Raw genomic sequence first — 26039 nt, 5'->3', positions numbered from 1 at the left:
GCTCCCAAAAATGCAGGCCTTTGAATTCTTTTAATGAGTTTATTTTTTCAAAAAAAAAAAATAAATAAAAAAATGTTAATCCCCTTAAAAAACCCAAGCCAACATGACTTGAGAGGGGTAAAACGATTGTTTGAATTGTCTCCCAGCTAAACTGGTTCTTTGAAAGCACGTGGTATAGTGATCCATACCATCCGAGTACATGCCATGATCACAACCAGTATGGATGCTGGCTCCATGGTTCAGGCTAGGGATGTCCCGATCCGATCACGTGATCGGAAATCGGGGCCGATCACGTGGTTTCAGACTCGATCGGAATCGGACGTTACATCCCGATCAGGGATCGAATATATATATATATATATATATATATATATATATATATATATATATATATATATATATATATATATTTATATTTATTCTCATTATTTTTTTTTATCAGATCTATAATATTTCAAAACAAATGGGAAAAATAACAGCTTAGTATTTGCTGTTATGTGGTGGTACAGAGTCAGACCATCTCAACTCCACACAGAAACAACGTATGCGGCATGACGTCACTTTGCTGCGTGCTGTAAAGGAAGCAGAACACGGCAGCAACTTCAAGCTAGTGGCGCGAATATGTCTGCGGTGTGGAGATATTTTAAAGTTGATGAAAGAAATTTCGCGATTGTTGATATCATAGAAGGATAAAATAAAAAATCAGGGATATCCTGGATCTGTTTCTTCGCTGCTCTTCAATTTTTTTTAATGTACTGTAGAAGTATCGGATCGGGACTCGGTATCGGCAGATACTCAAAATCAAATGACTCGGACTCGGACTCGGGGGCAAAAAAACCTGATCGGGACATCCCTAGTTCAGGCAGCAATTCACTCCATCTGTACAACTCAAGATAATGAGAGCTGAGGAGTGTCACTTTATCTAGACATAATTAAGCTTATCACTTATCTACACACAATAAACAGGGTCTTAATGCTTAATATTTGTGGAAAGATATAGGCACTCATCTACCGTCTGCTGCTGTTGCTTCATTGAGATTCAGTCACGATCCAGCTTTTAATGAGGCCACTTGGCCTATGCACTTCCCTGAGTAAACACAGCCTTGCTACACAGATCTGCTCACTGCCTCTCCCCAGAATCAAGCATGCAGGTGCTCCATGTGGAGGAAGCTTGTTTAAGGCTGAAGGGACCATCCGTCTTTCTCTCCCTCACTCCTCTAAACCCATGCTGTCTAACCAGCAGCCAAATGGTCGCTCTCAGAGCAGCAGTGTTCACTCTAAACACGGCCTGGTGGTGCATTCATTTCTGAATGGGGACCTACACACACACACACACACACACGCTGAGACCTTGCGTCCAAGCTCCTTGGCTGCAGACCAAAAATGCAAAGCAATGTTTTGGTTAGGTATGGCCGCATGCAGTCAGGGGAACCCTAACCATGGGAGAAGGCGGAGAGGAACACGTGGAGTGCTACTACTCTCTTCTTGCAGCTTTCTCTTTGCAATTTTTCACTTCTTATCAATTCTGCTCATCATTCTTGTGCTCTTTTACTCTACCACACTGCCTTAAGTGACTGATGACTGCACTACTTTCAGCATTTTTGTCGTTTATCCCCTGTGGTTTCTTGTTTCAGAGGTGGTGACTATAAATACATACAAAAGAAGCCACTGCAATGGTCCTGACTGGGTATGTCTGTCATGCTGGCCTAAAGCCATGTGTCTGGCTTTATCAGGCAGTTCTTCATCTGCTGATCAGTACAACAACAAGCAGAGTAAGAAAACCACTTAATCTTTTAGTTGCCTTTTCAAGAACCATTCTAGGTTTCTTTGAGTTGTGATAATACCCTATGAAGATGTGCCCTTTGAACAAATGGAAAGAAAAGGTAGAATAGAGAGAAAAGGCATGATTGTATGGATTCAATTTTTACTGCATCATAGGGGATTCACCGGGTAAATAAAAAAGTACAAAATATAGCAAAAATGTGTTTTGTATTCAGGGAAGTACTGAACCAATCATTTTGATCGTTATCAGGGCAGATCCAAGCGTTTTTAAAGAGATGGGATTCAGCATTAATTTAAAACCGATCTTTTGTTTTATGGCTGCCCTCCACCAAAACCTGAACATGTATGCTGCGCCAAAGTACTTTACACTGTGTTGTCAGCAGAGCGTTTACTTTCAAGGGAAGAGTGTGTAACAGTGTATGAAGCTAGTCTCATGAAGCTGACACTGCTGTCGGTAGGGTAACGTTTATGTGTGAAAAAAAGTGATGACATTGTTTTATGTGTGCTAATCTGCTGGTGTTGACAGTGTCACTGCCACCTTTCCCTCATCACTGCGGAGTTTGTTCCCCGGATTAAAAGGTAGTAACCAGCAACAAGCCAGGCTACAGAAGTGAAGCAAGCCTAAAACCAGAGGTATCAATAACACCAGGGGTCACCAACACGATGCCCGCGGGCACCTGGTCGCCTGCAGGGTATGTTCTAAAACTAGCACTTGTTGCCATCGACCTCTAAAAATTGTATTTAATTGTGTCAATATCACGCGCAAGACAAACCACCATCTTTCTTTTTACCGATATATGGAAGCGGACGCAGCGGCACTGAGGAGCCAGATGTGGGTTGTAACAACATAAAAACATGGAAGAAATGCGAAAGAAAACGTACCATTGTCACAGTGGGTGGGAAGAAGCGTTATTTTTTACCACAGAATAAGAAACGCATGTATGTCTCATTTGTGGAGCTACTGTGACAAAATGTGGAGAGACACTTCAGTTCAGTACGAGACAGGCTAGCTTCCATGCTAACTCCCTGCCTGGCAGCGCACTACGGGCGGAAAGGCCGCGAGTTAAAGGCAGCCTTTTTACATGAGGCTGGGGTGAAGAAGTCAAAAGGTGTAAATGAAGCTTCATTGAGCAAAACGGATGTTTTTAGTGAAACACCACCACGTTAAACTCAAATATCGAACTAAAACGTGAAAAATGATTTGTTCTAAAAGTGTAACAGATGTGATTTTTTTTGTTAAAATGCTACAGATTTGTAAAAATGTGATATACTTCACTTATGAAATGATCTGAGTGAGGAAATCAGGTCAGCTGACTCTGAACTCTTAAATCGCTACTAAAAACATACTTTTATCGGAGCGCCTTTCTTGGTCTGACTTGAGCTTTGAGTGAGTTTTAATTATGTTCTTAACTGTTCTTAATTGTATGGTGTTTTTCTTTTAACTGCTCTAACTCTGTCTTATGTGCCTGTTTTCAAATTTCAAATTTGTTTATTAATGTTTTTGTGAAGTACTTTCTAATACTGGTTTGAAAGTGCTATACAAATAAAGATTATTATTATTATTATTACAAATGTGCTCATTCATATAGTGGAGTCAAGAAAGAAAGATGAATCAGAGATGTGATAGCTCAAATGTGAAACTGAATTATAGGAACAAAAATAAATAATGAAAAATGTTGCATGTTTAAATAAATAGGTTTCTACCACGTAAATCATTGAGGATATTTATTGTGAGGATTCATTAACAACAATAAGATATAACAACAACCACTGCCTTATTATTATTATTATTACTATTTTTCTTATTAAAGGTGAACTGTGCGACTATGTTATTCAGTAAGGTTGTATTAAATGTAGCCCTTCGTATTACTCGGTACAACTGAAGCAGCTCTCACTTTCAAAAAGGTTGGTGACCCCTGCCTAACACAGTACAGAACCATGAATCTGGGAATTTAACCAGCGGGAAACAAAAGCAGTCAGATAATTTGTTAAATGTGCAATGTGGATGCTGATAGTAGTAGAGCAAAATCCACAGTTACTGCTAATGGGTTGAGTGGGTCTCTTATGGCTATAGCTTCAAGGTAAGCTACAAAACACAGATTTATTATATTTAAGTCTGTTAGTTATTTATTTTGTTAATTAATCCACATTCTAGTGATAGGAGCCAATATACTTCTAGTTTCTTTACGGTGATTTATTTTGTACAAGACACGTGTGTGTGTGTGTGTGTGTGTGTGTGTGTACATTCTAACTGGCAAAAGTTGCACCACCACCCTTCGTCTCCCCTTCTACATTCTGCTGCTCCCCCTTTTTTCCCCCCTCAGTTTTTCTATTGCCCGCAGGCAGAAGCTTAAATGGCTCCATTAGTGGCTGCGTCATGTGCTTACTGTCTGCCTGCAAGGTATTAACACTAGAAGTCCCAGCATTTTTTGCTCTACCTATAAAACCCAGAGGGCAGCCGATCGGCTGGAAGGGTTTTAGCTAATATCCTAATCACCTGTGAACCCTCCTTCTGTTATGTAAACGAGGCAGTCACTGGGGCACCACAGGAGGGGACATGCTGAGCCACTTCAAGGAAACCTGTGGGGAGGGGAGAGGGAGTGGGCCCAGAGAGCTTATGGGGGAGAGGGTGGCTGTTCACTTCTAAACTGGCAACACCTTGAGACAGAAACTGGTTCATCCCAAAGACAAAACACCTTGACATAAAATGGGGGAGGGGGGGAATCGGAGAGGAGCAGGATTGCTGGGGGTTTGGAGGCCAGAGTGTGTGGGGGAGGGAGGCACACCTGAGGGCTGTGAACTCATTTGCTCTGTCCGGGCTGCTAAGGCTGCGTTCAGACTGCAGACGGATCTGATTCAAATCTGATTCCTTCTCATATCCGATTTTTAGGGCTGACTGTTCACACTGCCTTTAGCAAGTGTCCAAATCGGATATGGTTCTGTTCAGACTGGGCCACATTCTTCACCGGTCTGATAGGTTGCTGTAGCAACGAGCGGAAGCGTCATTCAGCATGTGTATTTGTCAGACGTCATATAATTGCGACAGCGACAAGCAAAACAACAACAAACAACACGATGGATGTACGTCACGTCAGTGTAAAGATTTATAAGGCATGCAGTTTCTTCCTCTGTCCAAGGCGAATTGTTTTCAAAGTCCTCCTCCATCGTGATAGCTGTAATATCACTGTCCGTGGCCGTAACGTGGCTCCTCCACAACGGAAATAGGCACGCGGTCTGGCGCATTGGTTCTGGCCTGGCGTCGCGTAAGTGACGTCACGGACAGTCAAAACCCATCTGAGTGTTGGGAGCTGTTCAGACTGAGACGCATCTGTCCATATCCGATACGAATGCGATATGAAACTACCTCTGGATGTGGTTTGCAACCGTTTGGCAAAAATCGGATTTCATGTGATCTGTCACTGTTCAGACTTCAAAATCGAGATCCGATTCAAATCTGAATGGGCTAAAAATCGGATTTTGGCTGGCAGTCTGAACGCAGCCTAACTGTCTGTCTGTCTTTCACCAGTTTCACCAGGTGGCAGCCTGGGCAGAACAAATGAGCTGAATCAAAATGTAATATATGTAGAAGGATGTAGAAGTTATCAGGACCCTACAACACTGGGCTTCCAACATCCCCACCAGACACATAGGAAAAGTAAAAGAACAGAACCACATCAAAAAAGCACTCAAAATCTGTGGTTATCCCAACTGGGCCTTCATGATATTTACACATATTTACAAATAATAATAAAAAAAATGCATTATCAGGATACAGTGTTAGAGAGTGGAAGTGAGTGAGACTTAGACTTAGAACTTAGACTTAAAACTTTATTGATCCCTTTGGGGTGACTCCCTCAGGGAAATTTGAGTTTTCCGCAGCAGCAAGCACGCAGAGCAGTTTGCAGACAAACAACAGCAGTGGTTTGCAAATAGTTATAGAAAAAGTGATTGAATAATAAAATGGTGAACATTAAATAATGAACGGTGAACTTCCTTTGAGTGGGATTAAAATAAGCTGTAGTAAAACTCTATAGTAGGGAAAAATAAACAGTAAAACAGTAAGTAACAGTGAGTGAGGTGAGTACATTTCAATAATCACTCACAATCCTGGCACTGCCATGCTAATGACCAATGTGGCCATAATGACTCATGTGACTGCAATGTATTGACTGCTACAAATACACATGTGGCAAATGCAGAAAGGAGATGGCTTGGCAGTGCCAGCATTGTGCGTGATTATTGAAATGTACTCACCTCACTCACTGTTACTTACTGTTTATTTTTCCCTACTAGAGTTTTACTACATCTTATTTTAATCCCACTCAAAGGAAGTTCACCGTTCATTATTTAATGTTCACCATTTTATTATTCAATCACTTTTTCTATAACTATTTGCAAACCACTGCTGTTGTTTGTCTGCAAACTGCTCTGTGTGCTTGCTGCTGCGGAAAACTTAAATTTCCCTGAGGGAGTCACCCCAAAGGGATCAATAAAGTTTTAAGTCTAAGTTCTAAGTCTAAGTCTCACTCACTTCCACTCTCTAACACTGTATCCTGATAATGCATTTTTTTATTATTATTTGTAAATATGTGTAAATATCATGAAGGCCCAGTTGGGATAACCACAGATTTTGAGTGCTTTTTTGATGTGGTTCTGTTCTTTTACTTTTCCTATGTGTCTGGTGGGGATGTTGGAAGCCCAGTGTTGTAGGGTCCTGATAACTTCTACATCCTTCTACATATATTACATTTTGATTCAGCTCATTTGTTCTGCCCAGGCTGCCACCTGGTGAAACTGGTGAAAGACAGACAGTCAGTTAGCAGCCCGGACAGAGCAAATGAGTTCACAGCCCTCAGGTGTGCCTCCCTCCCCCACACACTCTGGCCTCCAAACCCCCAGCAATCCTGCTCCTCTCCGATTCCCCCCCTCCCCCATTTTATGTCAAGGTGTTTTGTCTTTGGGATGAACCAGTTTCTGTCTCAAGGTGTTGCCAGGTTAGAAGTGAACACTGCTCCGTGTGCTTACCCCGTCCCCCATAAGCTCTCTGGGCCCACTCCCCCTCCCCTCCCCACAAGTTTCCTTGAAGTGGCTCAGCATGTCCCCTCCTGTGGTGCCCCAGTGACTGCCTCGTTTACATAACAGAAGGAGGGTTCACAGGTGATTTAGGATATTAGCTAAAAGCCTTCCAGCCGATCGGCTGCCCTGTGGGTTTTATAGGTAGAAAAGCCAAATGGCTGCTCTCTGGGACTTCTAGTGTTAAAAGTGTCATTTACACAGTGGTAAGGGAACATTTGGGTGTCACGGCATGGGGGTGGGGAGATCCCTCGGATAGCTACGGCCGACACATGGAGAAGAACTAAGACCTCAGCAAGGAATGCATCAAATTTACTGGATGGGCTTTAGCAAGCTTCTGGCTTTGGTAACCAAGACAAACACATCTATCCTGAGACTTAACCCAGCACTACATTCCACAATCATCCATCAGAATTGCCAGAGAAAATACATTTATTAGTTAAGGACCATCAGAAATTTATAGACTATGATAAACATGTGATCTATCAAAATACAGCAGCTCTGGATTCTCAACAACAACTATCACAATGTTCCAATAAAACATCTTAATGAAACTTATGTGCATCCAACGGCCTTGAGGACTGAAGGGTATGGGGAGAGAGGGACCCTGCAGGGTGACAGATGGCCTCCATGGACAGACAGGGGGCAGATGTTTGCTCTGTCTTAACCATAAAAAAGGACCTTGCCAAATGAACACAATACTTGACTTGAAGTACAGACACCGCAAGCATCAACAGCAACAACCTTTTTATTTATTAAAAGCATACGGTGCAGATGCGCCTTGCTGCCACTTTTAATCCCAACTAAGTTTCACAGACACAGGAGGGGGGCCTGTTTGAAAAATAATATGGCAAAGCTCTTTTTCTAGAACTTTCACATCAGTCTTTTGCTTGATTTATGGTCGCACCTACGCCATAGCCCGACGCACACCTCCCCAGAAATGTTAACTATGTGTTGCCGCAATGCACAGTGCAACAGCTGTGATTGGTCCAAAATGCATTTCCTTATTCACATGCCTCCATGGCTGGACAAGCACTGAATAGAATACTAGAATACTTCATTCTGCCTCCTACAAGCCATCTGCTCAGATATCTTCTGTATTTTCCGTGTTGCACGATTTTAATAAAAATAGAATAGAATAGAATGTCTTTATTGTCATTGTACAAGTACAATGACAATAAAGAAAAGAGCTGCTGACCTTCATTTATTAGCTCCAACATGAGCTTTTCAGTTCCAGTTTCCACTGTGTGAATTACACAGAGAAACTAAACACAGCTGACTAGCCATGACTAGCGTTATACCAGCGTAATTAAAGACACACAACTGCCCAAGTAAAAATGCTTTCACTCTGATAGCCCCCTACAGTCTAGGCTCTGAGTAGACCCGTAGCTAAATAAACCAAGCCTTATTTTTAAAACATTATTGCGACTCAATTTCATGAGTTTGGCATTCTTATTATAATGCGATTTAAACTCATATGCATATGAAGCTCAGCCAAAAGAAAAATGCCAAATGTCAGTGCAGATGGATGCTCAAAGAGCTCCAGGCATGACAGTCTGTAAAAAAGTGGAAGTCTACTCTAAATATGCTGTGATTTATAGCTGATAATAGTACTGCCCTGTGTTGCCCCATGGGGTCCATTATGTCCGACTGTAACTATTGAGAATGATACAGAGGAGTCGGGGCAGGTTTAATGACTGATCAGTGCAGACATGTGGTGTCTCTGTCAAGTGTGATGAGCCCTGTAATTCATATGATGTCATGACTGATACTTTTGTCCAAACGTTGTCCAACTACTTGTTCTTGCAGAAAAGACGAAATCGAACCCAGTGAAGAACACGTGGCACGTAACAGACATGATAAGAAAACCTATTTGCCTGACAACATGTACAGTGTAGGGGTGGGCTACATGGCCATAAATAAATATCTGCATATTATTGCGATGTTTTTATGCTGATTGATGATGCTAATTGTGGCAATATACAAGCACAAGAAAAATAAATCATGGTGTGTAAAGCGTCAGAGATACACGCTTTGTATGAATAATTATAATCCTAAATTCTTTGTTTAAATGTAAATGAAAGCAAAGAATGAGGGAGCCTTTACACTGATAATTTGAACTCTGAACCACATTTACACACATATTTTGTCATTTGAGAAAATAAAACTTTGCGTTTGGCGGGTTTTGGGTACGGCGGGACACAGACTGAAACTTTCAATGAAATTTCGCCGAAGACAAATCATAAAAATGTTTGTATCTCCAAACCTCCTCAGTGTGTTCTATCTTTATTGATCCAAAACAATCACTTTGAAATATGCAGAAGCCTAAACCGCCTATTAGGCACAGAGCTGCTGCTGCTGACAAGCAACTGAAATGAAATCATTCATGGTTAATGCTTAGAATAAAGCTGACCATTTACACACATCAACGTAGAGCAATATTATAGTTTTTTTTTATTATTTATTTATTTTTGTTGGCCTTTTAGCTGTCTGCACACGCTAACTCAGATTTAATTGAAGGTTTTTGGTTTTAAAATTTACTGACAGATTATGAGATCACCTCCAGTATACAGGCACTGGGCAGCCAGTTAAACCAAAACAATGACCACTCAGAGCTGAAACGTGAGTGTCAAAACCACTGATTAAGGCGGCATAACTTTTTCTTTTCATTTATTCTGGAAAATTTCCTAGATTCAGCAATGGCTCATAAGTCATTCTGCGGTTAAGGCTTTCAAATGCCAGCATATTGTCATTAAGATAATAAATAACACAGCTATCTGTAATCATAAAACTGACATGTATACTCAAGTATATCATATAAAAAAAGCATGTTGATTCAGACAATTGAGACAAAATCGCAGTTAACTATTAAAACCAGCAGTGCAATTGCAGCTAATATAATCATTATTATTATTGTTATTGTTATACAATATTAAAAAAAAATGTGTCTGCCCAGTTTTAAAAGGCTAACACAACAAGTATTTAGAATGCTACAGCTATGGCCGAAAGACACCAACAAGAACAAATCTGGTAAGATGATACATATGGAGTCCAAGCTCCAGAACCTCTGTTCTGACAGGGACAAATACATTAATGAACTTTTCTGCAAGTACTTGCTTTGATCACAGGGTGTAGCAAACCTTTAAGTCTCACACTGAACAGTATGATACTGATACTAAGTACCAAATTATTTGGGATAAATACACCACTATGGACTTATTTATAATGATTACTAAAATTTAACAAATTAGCACTTAATTGTATTTTTCACTTTCAATTGATTTTCTATGTTTGTTTAAATGAAACATTACATGTTTTAGGTACAGTATGTACGCATGTATTTTTTAATCTTTAATTAAGAAACAGCAGCTCCAACAGGGGGTTTTCTTGTAATCTTTTGGGAGGCCCGGGGCAGTATATCTAGTTTCTCCTTTCAAACCAAAAATAGTGGTATTGAGATACAGAACAGACCCGAATTTCCTAAATCCAATCGCTCGTTTACGCACAATGCATATGTGCCGATTTCCATCTTGCATTCCGACACACTTCATTTTAAGAATGCATGAGTCTAAACAGAAACAGACACTCTTGTGCTGGCTGTAGTACAATATGTACACCAACTTATTGGAGGAAAAAAGCTATTGTAAGCGTCCCCTTCCAGTTCAGACTGGGTGTGGGTCTGTATGCTTGATTAGGGATGCTCCAGCCAAGGAGATGACTGAGTTTTGGTCTCTGCTAATTCACGCGTTTATAGATAGTAGCTGAAGCACCAATATCCAACAGTGTCCGACATTCATCTTTTTTTCCCCCAGCAGCTACCCCTGGATCAACACATCACACATACCTGAACACAATACATTACATGAAATCATCCTACATATAAATGGGCCCGCTTCACTATGGTAGGTCTGGACGAAGACTTCAGTATGGCATGATTTAAAGTGACATCTGGTTTTAGAACAGGTGTGATTCTGCACCCAACTTCGCATTATCTCAGTATATAAGCCAAATAGTGCGTCAGAGATCGCTGTGACTCCATTATGCCATCATTACCTGCTGGTATGTATGTGCCAGACCATCACAGAGGACACCACAGTCTACTAACTTACAAAATGTGTGTGTATAAGTATTCAGAGCCAAACTCATGTATAAAAAGCTCTTTACTAACACATGCATGTGCTCAGTGTCCAGTGTTGTGAAGTTTGTAATAACTAGGGTGGCCTACAGCAACAACACTTCGGGAAATACAACATTAAGGTATAACTGTTTTGAAGAGGATTTAAGAGGCTTAAATGTTGTAGTGATGTTGAATTGCACAGTGTTATAACTCGCGGAGGGGAAATCAGTTGAAATCAGTATTAAGACTGCATTGCAACAATGCAAGTGTGCCTAATAAACTGGCATTTGCGTTTAATGGGGAGGTGCAGTTACATGCTCATAGAACAAAACCACAACACTGCGGTAAAAGCACAGTTAACTGATGCCAGCACACACATCTCAGTACACCAAGCCGACCCGGTAACTTCAGACTCTGCTCCACGGTTGATCAATGGACAAAATAGCCAATATCTCACTGAAACGTTCAATACAAACGTTACAGACGTTGGAGTTTACATGTGTAGATTGTGTTGAGGCCTTTACCTTGTCCATCAGACGCTGACAGGGCAGGTGAATTCAGCTTCGGCCGCTTGGAGCTGGGAGGTCCGGTGTCCAGTAGGTTTTCAGCCATAGTTGTTATCTTGTCCGGCTGTTTGTTTAAGTTGATAATTATGATTGACCTTGTGACAGGAAAGTTGTTCTATCAACCCAAACCTTCCCCGTTAGCACATTAGCAAGCTGACAGCCTGCTAACGTTAGCTAACTGGCTAATAGCTAGCTAATTGCCTGCTACCAGCTAAGTTAACTGTTAGCGTTAGCTACTCTTTGCTGTGAGAGTCAGTGTCTTTCAAAAGAGATGCAATAGCGCCCCGCTTCGCCACCGCCATTCACCCCATGATAATCCAACACCCAACACCCACATTATTATCGTTAAATAACCCGAAATAAAATAGTCCCCATGTAAAAATCGAGCTTCAAAATGACAATCCAGTTAAATCAGGTGGATTGCTGCATTCCGGGAGAAAAGTCGTAATTTCTAAATGTTCAAAGTACCCATTTTGCGTGACGTCAAATTTCTTCATGCAAAAATCGCGCGAAGCTCCACAAAAATGCAGAATTGCATAAAAATGCCGTATTTTTGCAAATCACTTCGAAAGTCACGATCTGGTCTCCGCTTGCCCACGGTAAACAATACTGCTCCCGAACGGCGACAGGGGCTGAATCGCCGCACTCTGAAGGGGAAATCAGATATACGGAGCGTTTCTGCCCGACGACCACCGATCCAATTCCCGTTTTTTCGCACAAAATGTCTCCGAGGCGATGTTAAGATTGCGATTTCGCCAGAAGGATGCTGTCATATCGCGGTAAGGATGCTCGATTTCTACGTAAAACCCAGTGTTGGACCGAAATCCTAATTCCGAGCCACGACAAGATGGCGGCTGTTGATTCCTTCGATACAAAAAAGTTTTTTTTTCTTTTCCAGATCGGCTGTGGAGGGGGAGGGGCCGCGCAATCACGCCCTACGTGAAAACACTGCCCCTGTTAACCGCTGGGGGCGCTACAGCACCACCAGAGACAAATACAAGCAATTTCCAAACAACTTAATTAATTTATTAGTTATTTTTTACAATAACGTAATAAGTAATATTAAAAATAGATATTAAACCGCTGTATGTTAATTTCAATATTAAACATTAATATAATAATATGTGTACATTATTTTATTATTAGTCGTTTATTAATGTAAAATGTTTCATAGGATCTCGACATTTTAAAATAATTGTATTTTTCTTTTTGCATCACAAAGTTGATGTGTCCAGCAGATGAGTACAGCTACAACAAAAATACTAAAAGAAAATTTAAGCTCTCTGTAGTTTTTTCATTTTTTAACCACTCTCTGGTCTTTGATCAGTTTTATTATTCTCTGGCTTTGCTGTTAAAATTATATATATCTGTAAATCTTTAGAAAAATACACTTTGATTCACACTATCACAGAAGATAAAGACCTAGCGTTGGGACCTAGTGAAATTGGCAATACTTCCTGAACCTTAGCTACCTTGTGATGTGCACGAATCCTTTTTCCTGACATGTTGAAGACACAACAGTTTTACGCTTGGAGATTTATTTCTCTCATACTGAAAAAAAAAGGAGGAATAAAATCATATAACACACTTTTTTACGCAAATAGACACACATTAAATCATTCTGGTAATACGTGTCTCTTTTTCATTGTTTTCTGACAAAATCTGACACATGCACATGTATAAAAAAAAAATCATATGTGACAAAATAACTGCATATGTACAAACACTGAGTGCTTTGTGCAAATGTGTACAGATTACGATCATGTGTTGATAAATGATACATGGGTAATGTGCACAAAACATACATAATACATCTCATCCATAAACATGAAACAAATACAATGTAAATCAAACAACACTGTCTACGTTTTTTTTGTCCCAGTGTAATTAAAAACACATGTGGGTTGAATTTACCAGCAAATCATAGTGAAAAGATGTGGCGCTTTCACCATTTAACTGAGTGATGATTTTAACAAGTGCTGACACGCTATGCCTTTATATGTCTCCCTTATTTATCCGTCACAAAGCAGAATCACACTTACTTCTTCAATGAAAAGGACGAACTGAATCCCTCATTGCAATTTTTAAACCAGTCCTACACACATCGTCTGTCCATACGCTATCAGAGAAGGACAAAATCCAAGTATCCTTAAATGAGCAAAGCTTAGTGATTTGAATTTTCTGCATGTTGGGAATATATGCTTGTTACTCAGCATAAATGTTGAAAAACAATAAAAATAAAAATAAAATGAAATGAAACAGGATGATAGTATAGCGTTCGATTAAAGTTTAAAAGAAAAATAGCAAAGGAGATAACCACTTACATGCAAACAGGCTTACACACACACACAACCAACCCCACTGCATCACAGATTACAGAGCCAGCAGTGTTCTCTGTAATGTTTTATTTATGACTGTGTATAGATGTGCGCTACAGGAGGAGTGGTGTGCCCATCAACCTGTGGAGTACTTTCTATCACTGATTCAGAGCTACAGCAGAAAATCACAGTGGATTATTATCTAACAGCATAAGGCAGGACGGTAAACTGGGAGGTGTGGATGGAGTTCCTTTACAAATGACACCTGATGCTTTCATCTGTTTCCATAACTTTTGTGGTTTGGCAAAGACAATCAAGCTGAGAATATGCATCGTGAGCAATGATTTTGGAAACCAGTGAAGTAGATCTGAGTCCTAGGTCCCAAACAACAGTGACAACTTCTTTGGGTTTTTATGGTATTTCTGCTACTATAGCTATATTATTTGACACAAATAATCACAGCTAACACACACTGATTAAATGATTCAAAAGGCACTGGATGTTCGCTTAGCACAGTGGCAGAGGTAAACAAACATGTTTCTATTTTACAGATGCAGACAGCTACATTAAAAGAAATGATTCCCACATCTCTGCTTTACGGCCATCAAGATTTTTTTAAGCCAAATGGTGACTAATTTCCAAAAGTTTTGGTGGTGATTTGTTTGTAGGGTCACTGTACAGACTTCCATTTCAAATAACTCAGTGTAAATGTGATTCCTCTACAGGTAGCAGCGAAAACAAAAATAAGAGCTACACAATGGTCCAGTGGTTAGCACTGTCGCCTCACAGCAAGAAGGTCCCAGGTGTGGCCCTACCAGCCAGCTGAGGCCTTATTGTGCAGGGTTTCATGTTCTCCCTGTGCCTGCGTTGGTGTTCTGAGGGACATCCAGCAAAGACACCCGTAGGTTAATAGCCAAATCTATATTGGCCGTAGGTGTGCATGTGGTTGTTTGTCTCTCTGTGTTAGACCGGCAACCTGTTAGATTCTGGATGGATGGATGACTTCTTTTTTCATCTTTACTGTGATGCTGATATTGGCTTGAAGTAAAACCTTATAAATCTCTCTCACACACATACACTGACAGTACAAGAGAGAAAACGAGTGCTCTCAGAAGACATGATGAAGCGTGAACTAAGTAGAAAGCAAAAGGAACTACAGGGCCAAGAATTCCATGGGAACACCACCACACTGCACCAGGTGACTGGACAAGAAGAACAGGGAAAGGAGCAAAAAAAAAAAAAAAAAAAAAGAATAAAAAATAGATGGAATCTGTCAAAATAAAATGCAAAACAAGCATAATTTCCTCAAACATACAATCATAATCTATATTCTCATGTGACAACAGCATGATAAAAAAAAAAAAAAATACAGTCATACTTTTAGGCACCACAAAACAATCAGCTAGTTTAGGTTGCACTGCACCTATAGATCACTCAATTAAAGTGGCACAATTATATTGATACAGTAGAACCCCCCCCCCCCCCCCCCCTCCCCCCGGTTGAAGAGGCTGCGACAGGATTAAAGTTAGAATTCCCAACCCTTCGACGGTAAATCACACAGCTAAAGGCAGACAACACTGAACTGTTGAATAAATCGACACTGATGGACTGACCAATGCAATTGTTTTTCTCTTCTGGTGATGAAGGCAGCATCACAGAATTGGAGCTTTTACACACAGTACTGTAGAAAGTAAAGTTGATCTGTGATTTGACACTGAAGCCCACTGCATGTGGACCATCCATCACCCACCAAGAACTACACAGTGATTGTCTCACAGTCCCACTTAAAGTTATACTGCACTTACACTGCACTCTCACCTCGCTGTAGCCTTTAAAGGGCGATATTCTGTACTTGTTTTATTGTGTGTAATAATAAGACCACAACCAGCAATGAATCCATCCCGCTTGAAGTATTGTTGTAGATCTCCTCAGCTTGGTAAAGCTAATTCCTTAGACTGAATAAAGTACTGACCACTGAACATACGGGTGGACAGCAAGTAAGTGCTGCAGGATTGGTTTCTGTGAAAGCCAATATCCCCACACTCATCTTTCAGGTCTACAGGAGGTGAGCGTTACATACTCAAAACGTATCACTTTATATATATTCATAGCATATTTAAAGTGCCTTCTTACTTTGTGATGGTCTCACCTTTTTAAAAACCGCCCTTCTTACAGATCTGTATTCCCTTTTCTGATTAGATTTTGTGCTTTTGATAGTAAGAACTCTGTTTAAACTTTCATAAAAGCTATTAAACGGTAACAACTATCAAATAACAAGTGGTCGAAAAAAACACTGTGCAAGACCTGTGCTTAAAATGTGCATTTAGCTGCTACAAGCACTAAAATCTACGCAGCCTGCTTTGTAGCATGTCCCATTGAGAGTGAGACTCTAGCACAACTGAATACTGTATTAAGCCCTCGTGTCAAAGCAGAATACATAAATTAACACTGCTTCATGTGATTCCCTCATTCCTCCCATAGTTTCCTGCTCAGCTCAACATGCTGCACTGGCACTTATATAAAATCTAAAATGATTTTCCCTTAAGGTCAAGATTTTGATCAAGTTAAAACTATTGATATGGCACAATAATAATGATTGTTTTTAAAAAAAAAAAAAATACTTGCATTCAAAATAAAAGCATGGAGTAAGAAACCACAGCATGTTCCGTAGTCTAAGATTGTTAAAACTTGTTCAGTATTCGTATTTGTTCGTTCACTGCTCTAGTCCTGAAGGCACTTGATAACAAAAATTAAAGGAAAAAAACATGAACATCAACACCAACAAATCTTATTTTTATCTCTTATCCCTTTTTAGCTTTTACTCCATTATAAACTGCTGTGCTCAACACAGGTCTAACCCACCCCATCACTCTGTCAGAACTCCCGTAAAAGATGTCACCATAGTCACTGTGAGTTGGAGTGACCAACTTCCGTCTTTCATGTCAAAGACACTTGCCTAAAGGAGGGGACATCCTGTCTACATCTGCAATCAGTCCTGTAGAGGCAGCCGCTGCGGCGGCAGGAGAACAGAAGACATGGGAAGGGGAGGGATCAGAGACGAGCATAAAACTCCTCGTTGAGTTTTGTCAACTCATTGGCCTCCTCTTCATCCTCCACCTCTTGAGGTGCCAGTGGAGCAGGCCGCACCTCGAAGGGCACTTGTGCAGCACTGGGTTGTGGGCCTAGTTCAGAATGGGGAGGGGTGTGAATGTCTGTGGCAGGGGACTGCTCAGGGAGGAGTGCAGAGTCCCTATATCCTTCCTCCCTCACTTCTGTGGATTTAGCTGGAACAGGCCCTGCTCCTGGAGGTGCTACAGAGTATTGGGTTTGAGGAGGGAGTGAGGAAAGAGAGGATGAAGGAGGAGTGGAAGAAGACAAAAAAGAAGAAGGAGGAGCCACTGCCTGGACGACTGTTCCTGAAGTCTTATTGGCAGGTAATGCCATGGACGAGGGTTCAACGCCAGGGGCCAGCTCCATTCTTTCCTGGCATATGCTTTCCCCACTTTTGGGGTACAAAAAGGTCCTCATTTGACCTTTTCCCTTTACATTCACTGTACCTCTGTAGTCAAACTCTAAACCCATGGCGTTAAGCACAGCATGGCTTTCCTCGCTCACCTGCACCCGACACTCCACACCAGTGGAGTCCATGCGACTGGCAATGTTGACTGTGTCTCCCCAGATGTCATAGAGAAGCTTAGTGGTGCCGATCACCCCTGCCGTCAGGGGCCCGTGGTTAAATCCAATACGGAGCTTGAATCCAAAGCCTAGCATATTTTTGTTGAAATCATCCAGGACGCCCATCATCTCGAGGGCAAAATTGAAAAGTGCCCTCAGGTGAGCATGTGGAGAATCTTCATCATTCTCAGCCAGCTGTCGCACATTCAGCCCTGAAGCTGCCATGTAGGTGGCACCGATTGTCTTGATTTTTTCCACGCTTTTGAATTCAGGCCTGCGAAGGAGTTCGTCAAAGTCTCCGATTAGCTCATTCAGGACACGGTAGCACTCCTTCCCCCCCTCGTAGCTCTCTTCGTAGAACTCACTGAAGTTCACAATACTGGCAAAGATCACACCCACACTGTCGTGGTTCTTGGAGTAGCTCTGGGTCACCTGAGAAAACAATAAGAGAAGAGGGCCATGTTACAATGAACTCAATGAACTTATATTACAAGGGAGAAACAGAGTATTCAGATCCCGTCACATTTAGCACATTTTATTGTGTTGTAGATTTAACAAAATGGCAAAATGTTTTATCAAATTTACTGAGAACTGAGAAACCAAAATTACAACTACTGTTACTTAAAGAAGACAATATTTTTTGATTTCCTTGAAATGTGTGAATTACAAAACAAAGAAGAAACTATTATTTATTGATCAGTGCTCTGATAATTATGTATCATATTTTTGCTTCAAAAGCAACAAAAACCTTGAGTTGGTCAGCAACATGGATGGGGATGATGTTGCCCAGTAACCACTCAGCCTGGTTTCGCATCGTCTGGATCTTGGAGCGATGCTTGTCAGCCTCCACGTTGCCATGGTAATGGAGGCGATAGCTGACCTCGAACTCACGGTTGAGGAACCAGACCAGGAGCAGAAGCAGGAAGAAGGCCAGGATGGCCTCTGTGACCAAAAGGTCAGAAAGTCTCTGGGGAGGGTATGGACCAGATTGTGACCCACCATCAGTCGATGCGGAGATGTTCTCTCTGAGGGAGAAAACAGGGGGAGAATGAGACAGGAATACAAGAAATCTGAGAGAAAATTACATGAGAGGTGAGATGTAAACGCTAACAGATGATGACATGTCCTGGAGATGTGGAGATGGTAAATCTAGACGACATACCATCACGATGACACATTTCAGGTCCAGCCTTAATAAAATTTGATCACAACACTTTGGGAGTTAGTCCCAATGAACAACTGTGTAGTTCTAGACTTTTATACCAATATTCAGATTCATCAAAGATGCATCCACTGGCCTAAAAAAATTACACTCAACATACACAACTACTTGCTTAGCTACACTTGTACACACCCATGTGTTCATCTTCCACTGAAATAGTTATTGTCAAAAGATATTCAGGGAATGTCCTTACGTCTGTGCTTGTGGGACATCTGACTGTCAAAGTAGATGAGCGGTAAAATTAAAATATTCCACCCGCAAAAAAACCCTTGGGTAAAAACTCTTATTCCTCATTCCAGTACAAAAATTGTTTATCTTGTGTATCATTTTCTTCCATGTCTGAGAGTTAAAAGGGTTAGTTTTTGACTAGGAGCACTAAACTAAAACTGAAAGTCTTAGTTTTCACTGCTTTCTTAAATAGCAGTGTGATGTACACTCATTTTACAAAGCTCAATCCGAGAATGTCGGATGCTTACTATTTGTATGTTAACTGTGTCCTTGAGTCTAGGCATCAAGGCTGTGGCCTCACTGATCTGTCGCTGAACAGAAAAAGTACTGTATGTAGAATCTGTCTGTCTCAGTTTGATTTCTGCATTAGATGATCATCAATCAAGACGTTTAAACGACTAACTGCACTCAAACACAGGTGTTAATAAGGGACAAAATAAAAAGACATAAAGCAGAAACAGTCCGTTTCTTCTCCTTACTTCTGTGATTGATTAAGACTTAGCTGTGGCTCTAATACAAAATTCAAGCCAGCACCAGCTGTATGAGTCATTTCCACCACTAGTGGCATTTACCAGCCATTTCTGCTGGTACACCGGGAGGGAGAGACGGAGGGGGAGACAGGGAAGCATGGAAGAATAAAGAACAGGAAAGCTTGAGCATGAGTAAAAGCCAAAGAGAGCTGGAGTTATGAAAAAAACAATGAAAGAGAGCTGTCACTCAATTTGACCCTTCAAATATAACTCATCGATCAAACCGCTCGGTTTCCACGGAGACACTCACCCATAACCTGGCAAGCTGTTATTACCAGAGCTGGAAGAAACGAGAATGGTGTCAGTCAGGAGAAAGGAGCGCTCACATACATGCACACAGACACACACACATGACCGCACAGCATATATAATGGAGATTTTTACTTCCTTGGGAACAGGTGGAGGTATGTAGTACTAAATGAAGTGGATAAATGATTCATGTTTCAGAGGAATGAATGAATGCATGCAGTTGAATTAGCAGCAGTATTGACTTATTCAAGACCCAAAACTGCATGTACTGTATATTGCTGTTAAAAAATACTCATCTGGCCAACATAAATCTTTAGATTACAGTTTTGCAGAAATCCATCAACGCCACTTGTACGTTTGTTGTTTGCACATACGGTATGCGCTGATAAGTGTTCACTTGTACCTGTGCAAGGGACTGTAGAGCAGCAGCAGCAGAGCAACCCCCGTAGCAGTGGCCAGGACTGAGCGCATCCAAAAGCTCAGCTGACAGAAGTTACAATACTGGATGATGGCCAGGATGGTGGCACAGCACAAGAACATAGTCACCTGGAGGAAAAAGTCACAAACAAAGATAAATAGCAGTCATTAAAGAAACCAAACAAAGCAATAAAAGTAGCAATAAACAAGGTGTTCCAAGCTGCCACCTCCGCAGCTGAAAAACTAAGCTGTAGTTCTTCAAATGGCCACTTGAGGCTGTCTTCAAAAGAGAGTCGATGTCCGCAGACCTCCAGAAATAAACATGTTTACATAACAATTGTGGTTCCTATAGCTAATTTCACCATTTTTGGCAACTGTATGGAGGTAATTTTTAGTAACTCATCTATTTAAACTATATCCCGGTTTTAAATGATGCCTAATACAGGGCATAGTTGCTTGTAGAGAGCTAGCTATGGTACAGAAAAAAAGATAGTTAAGGTTAGGTATCAGTTCAAGTTTCATTTTAGTGAGTGCACTTGCATTTTCAGTTTCTGTTTTCTTGCTCTAGTTCACACAAATTGACGTTTCACTTTTAAGTTCTTTTTATGTGACGTCACAGGCAATGCTTTGTTAGGATTAGGGATTATCGACCACGTGGGTTTCTTCTGAACACTGTATTGTTATTATCATGAAAGTAGGGATTTCATTTTGCCACATTTCAACATCAAATATTCAGATTTGAAATAGTTTTGAAACAGTTCTCTGACCAAAGGGAGGAAAACTGCAGAATTGTTTTCTTGTATCCCCAGGGGGGATTATATATATAATCTATAATATATATTAGAGAGAGAAGCATCTATCAGGCCACAGGTTTGCAAGATCAAGGCTGAGGTGTCTGGAGCAAGCACCCAACCCCAAAACTACTCCTTGGGTGACACATCAGCCCACTGTATACTCCCAGAGTACACACTGCTGTATGAAGGAATGGATTTCCAGTCAAAGAAATAAAATAAAAAGAAATGAACAACCTTTATTAATGGCATATTGTAACTGAAGTAAAAGAAAAGTCTACATGCAACTCAATTTCTAAATGTCAAATGCAACATAAATCAAATGTAAGGAGAAACTTTTAAAGGTCAGAAAATTAATCTGGTTTAACATGTTGATTCTGCCTCTCAGGAGTATAAAGTGCTCTATTCATGTAAACATATGCAGACAGCATTAATTATTTAATTTGGGGACATTCACAGGTTGTTAATGATTACATTGACAGGATAACATCTTTTCCCCCTCTCATCCCTACACATGTCCTCCCTCTCTCCATATCATGCCCCCCCCCCCCCCCCCCAACCTGTTATTGGGTCTTAATATCTTCAAAGGCATTAAAGTCCAGAAAACTGCATGTCTAATTAACTACTCTCCCTGAGAGTACCGCTTTGATCTGTGAGCCCCAAAGAGATGAAGAGAGCTGAGGGAAGACATGGAGCAGGACGGGAGAGGAATGGGTAGAGAAATCTGGTGCTGGAAAACAAGATATCAAAACAGCGCACATCTCGGGGCACATCTTGAGTAACTTCAAATATGGCCTTGACTGAAAACAGAAAAAAAATAGCTAAAGTAAGGTTGTTCTCAATTTTCTGACATGCGGGACTCAAAGATGAAGAAATGTCAACATTTTTAGCGCCAAGGTCCACAGGCCAAGGCTCATACAGCCTCCAAGCTGTTTACCTCCAGTCCCTATCGTGACTACTGCCGGATAATGAACCTCTGGCTTTACCATAGGCAAGGGTTCAAATTCATCTCTGTTTACTCTGGCTTAGAGATATCAGTGAGGGCAAACCGTTATGGCTTGGACAGTACAAGTACTACCACTTTAACAATTAGCAAACAGCAGAGGCACAGTAGCTGCACTGAGAGCAGCCAGAAGTAGTGCTGGCAGCAGCTGAGGCAGTAACCTTTCTAAATAGCAGTGAGAAGTAGGCACATCTGTAGGGCAGAAAGTGTAGTATGGTTGCACTTATATTGAAAGCTGTCACCTTTAGATAAGGTTAGATAGGTAACACATATGTCCGATGTTTTAGGGTTTTCAGTCAGAACATGCTTAATATTCTTGGAAACTCTAATTAGAGATTAGATCTGGAGCTTTTTACTCTGATTATAAAATCCTGGGGTCCAAATCCCACTCTGTTCCACATCCAAATGCATGTGATTACCTGGAAGGGCAGGTGGATGCTGCGAGTGAGGTGGGACAGGACTGATATGGCGGGGAGAGAGACCAACACGGCCCCAATCACGTGACGAGAGACCCAGCCGGAGACCCCCAGGAGCAGGGAGCGAGTACAGTTCATTACCTCCTCCAAATAGAAGGTCATGCTGCAGGAGAGGAGAGGAGAGGATGGAAGAGAATCAGCAAAAACCTATGCAATAGTTGAACAAAAGAAGCAATTAAACAGTAGAGAATAAAGAAAACCATATTTTTACTGTTTCTCCCCATTGAGGTCTCTCTAACACCATCAGGGAAAAACTGTGGCAGACTCTCATTAGTGCTTAATTAAGATACATCATTAAAACAACAATGCCGTCCAACTACCAACAAGAAGATGAAATTTATTGCCCATTTATGCATGACAATAAGTGGAAATGAATTCATCTTTAAATACTCTCCATGTGCACTCATAAAACAAAGTACAAATTAAATATCACACATCTTCAGCACTCCGAACACTGGAAGAAGCAGAAGGGTATTTTTTAGGCTTGGCACTGCACCTGGTACCAGTACATCATTGTGCCAGTCTCTGGGCCAACACTGGTCTTTCACAAAAATATGAACATCAGCCAGTCACATCTGACCAGAGAAATTAATCTACTGTGGTGTGGGAGCCAAATACAACATAAAGCTTCATCAAATAATTAGTTCTTGTTTCAGTGGAGAGCTGTGGTGCTTAATGTTGGTCTGTCTGTGGTTTTCAGCCCTGTTCCACTCAGGCCCAGGAGATTCAGACTATCATTCAAACACAAGAGCAGCCGAAAAACAGTTAGACTGATGGCACAGCACTTAGAGCAACAGCATAAATAACAGTTTAGAGGCTTCTCTCTCCTGCCAAGGATAAATAAAATATAGGGAAAACACAGAATCCTTCTCATGTGTTACATAAAAATGGACAAAGTTTAAAACAATGAACTCTTTATGTTTTGAAAATTGTATTTTGTTGGCACACTGGTCAAAATATAAAGCAACCATGCACAAAAATACACAGTCCTACTACTGTACATGTCATCTGCCTAAGCCTCCTCACCGTATGGAGAGCACAAGGGAGGCCAGCTCCAGCAGACCAGCCAGGGGAGCCACAGCCAGGGCAGCAGGAGCTAGAGAGCCCCCGGTTGCCGGGCTCACCAGAGGTGGAAGGAAGCAGGCCAGGGTCAGGGCCAGGAAGACGAAACAGCTAAGGAGAACATCCAGGAAGGAGCTGAAGGTGGTGCTCGCAAAGGTCTGCACCTTAGCCTTGCTCTTGACCTGAAAGGGAAGAGAAATGTAAGACTTAAGAGAAGCAATGGCTCAGATTTATCCGGAAAACACACCTACAGATACGTCACATATAGACTATGGGTACTGGATTTAGCTATCCTGTTTCTCTATTTTTTCTCAGTCCAGTTGTAATAGTAGGAGTAATAGAAAAATGCAAATGGTTATCAATGCAATCAAATGTTGAATGTTATTAAACTACAACAGGGCTTGAACAGTGCGATCACACGTGGCTATAAGTATTACTCTGAGACAGAGAGCTGGCTTCATCAGTCACCTTATGTGTTTTGCTTTTTGTCTTGCTAATGTCTGAGTGGACTGTGAAACCCTGTGCTGTATTTATCATACACCGTATATCAAAATTCTGACATCACAGTGTTGCTGCAGAGATTTTGCATGCAACAAAACCAGTGTGATTTAAGCTCCGTAGTAACGCTGGTTTAACAGCAGGGGGCTACAAGACTGTGAGGTCATTGCAGGCCACCTGGAACAGGCCCTGAGTGTGTGAACTTATGTGGCGTAAAAAAAAAAACCCTGAAACAAAGGGGTGTGCAAGGAAGAAAAATACAACAAACCCTCCTCTTAACTCAAAGAACACATGCGCGCACCGACGAGGAGAGATGTAAAACACATTCTCCTGACTAGCACTTGACAAATATCCTCACTGGGATACTTTTTTAACAACACAGAGCAAAGTTTCTCCGCGCATGTTACCTCCTCCTTGTAGCTGCTGCGATATGCCTTTTCCAGAGGTCTCTCTAGGAAGTTAAGGCTGATCTTGTTGATGGGTGGCTTGAAAAAGTAGTCCTTCATCAGACTGGGGAGCAGAGCAAAACAAGAAGAAAAGAAGGGAGGAAAATGCAGTTCAATATATAACTTTGCATTTTCAATCCAATATCACAGAAAACATCCAAACTCTCATCCTGAAAACACTCTTAGAGTTTTAAATTCTTTAAATTTACATGACAAATTTACAGCAGAAGTTGTATTATTAAGAGTATCCCGAGGCCTATTATAATGGGTTATGTTATACGTAAACCAAAGTACAACCAACCAAAGTACAATGGTTTATTACCATAATGAATGATTACTGACTTAAAAAAAATAAAAGCCTCATGACAAATGCATCCCTTTATTAATAGACAACCAGTCATGCGGAATCAGTAACCCCCAAGGGACATTATCAATTCATAAATTCCACCTTTAACCTCTCTGCTCACCTGTCCTCCCTGATAACATCCACAAAGTGGGCGTCACTCTTCTGTCTGAAGTTCTCGGCACGTAGTTGGATCAAGGCAGAGTGATCCATGCCTGTACCTGTCGCTCCCGTGCCTCCAGCCATACCTAGACTGGTGCCGGTTCCTGTGCTAGTGCTGGTCTTTTTCTCTTTCTCCTGGAGCATGTCACATAGCGAACTCTGGCTGGCCCGCACTGGGTCCTCCAGCGGGGGACTCAGGAGACCGTTGGCTGTCCTGGGGCTGTGACCTGGCATGAACTGGAGGGCGCGATAAAGGTGATCAAGGTCAAACAGTTGAAGAAGAGTCAGAGGATAAGAAGGAGTAGGAGCAAAGGAAAGGGCACAAAAAGGCACAGACACAGGGCTTGACTGTTTAGTAGCTTAAGTGGCAAATGCTCAAAGGGGTGCTTGACAAGCTTCCTGGCGCTGTCACTGTTCATGCACGTGTACTGTACCTTGGCACTGCTGGTCTTGCGCTCTTCCTGGCAGCCATTCAGCACAGCAACGTCGTCACCCTGCTCTGCCACCGGAGACAAGACCACACTATGGAACACACAGGGAGGCTAGAGGGAGAAAGGGACAGCAGGGGGAGAGGCTCAAAATATATATCATAGAGAAACAGCAGGTGTTAAAACAACATCACATTATATATGACTGATTGAGTCAGGAGTACTTATGTGTATTCTCTTCAGGTTGCAGGGTGAGGACTATCAAACAGTTTAGTACTTTAAGTTAGTCCCCAAAAGCACAAGAAAGCATGAATGCTAGATTGATTTCCATGTGGTTTTAGCCACACAAAATGTGAACTAATGCAACAACCGTAATCATTTTCTTTTATTCTTACCCCAGTCCTATCTGGTGGTTGGTGAGGAAGCAGGGGTTCAGCAGCCTGCGCCCCTCCAGGAATGAGGTCTGGTGTGTGGGGCGTAGGACAGGAGGACACGCCAACTCCTACAAAATCTCCACCTGGCAGTCCCGTCTGAGAACAGCCACACTGCACATCATGATCCAGCTTCCTCCCAGAGATGAGGTACGTCTTCATCCCTAATGTAAAGCAAAAACAGGACGATTCCTTTTGTTTAGAAGTTAGTGAGAATGACTT

The 26039-nt window shown here is 41.4% G+C and overlaps 2 protein-coding genes across 5 annotated transcripts in view; both read right to left on the bottom strand.

Moving 5' to 3' along the window:
* crebbpa (CREB binding lysine acetyltransferase a) overlaps positions 1-12392 on the bottom strand; it is a 42788-nt gene extending 30396 nt beyond the window's left edge. For all 3 annotated transcript variants that reach the window (XM_084569236.1, XM_084569237.1, XM_084569238.1), the window contains exon 1: positions 11497-12392. In XM_084569236.1, the coding sequence (XP_084425362.1) occupies positions 11497-11584 (88 nt within the window). In that variant the 5' untranslated portion in view covers positions 11585-12392. The remainder of the gene's footprint in view (positions 1-11496) is intronic.
* A 4492-nt stretch (positions 12393-16884) lies between these two features.
* Positions 16885-26039, bottom strand: part of LOC311498739 (adenylate cyclase 9) — a 35263-nt gene continuing 26108 nt past the window's right edge. For both annotated transcript variants that reach the window (XM_084559462.1, XM_084559463.1), the window contains exons 3-12: positions 25782-25981; positions 25393-25500; positions 24921-25195; positions 24415-24517; positions 23474-23691; positions 22391-22550; positions 20164-20306; positions 19762-19791; positions 18280-18556; positions 16885-17963 (exon numbers count right to left, since the gene is read on the bottom strand). In XM_084559462.1, coding sequence (XP_084415588.1) covers positions 16908-17963; positions 18280-18556; positions 19762-19791; positions 20164-20306; positions 22391-22550; positions 23474-23691; positions 24415-24517; positions 24921-25195; positions 25393-25500; positions 25782-25981 — 2570 coding nt within the window. In that variant the 3' untranslated portion in view covers positions 16885-16907. The remainder of the gene's footprint in view (positions 17964-18279; positions 18557-19761; positions 19792-20163; positions 20307-22390; positions 22551-23473; positions 23692-24414; positions 24518-24920; positions 25196-25392; positions 25501-25781; positions 25982-26039) is intronic.

This window comes from Chelon labrosus (genome assembly GCF_963514085.1).
Source record: "Chelon labrosus genome assembly, chromosome: 2".
Classification (NCBI taxonomy): Eukaryota; Metazoa; Chordata; class Actinopteri; order Mugiliformes; family Mugilidae; genus Chelon; species Chelon labrosus.
The sequence above is the reverse complement of the archived record's forward strand: the minus strand, read 5'-3'. Positions and strand labels throughout refer to the sequence as shown.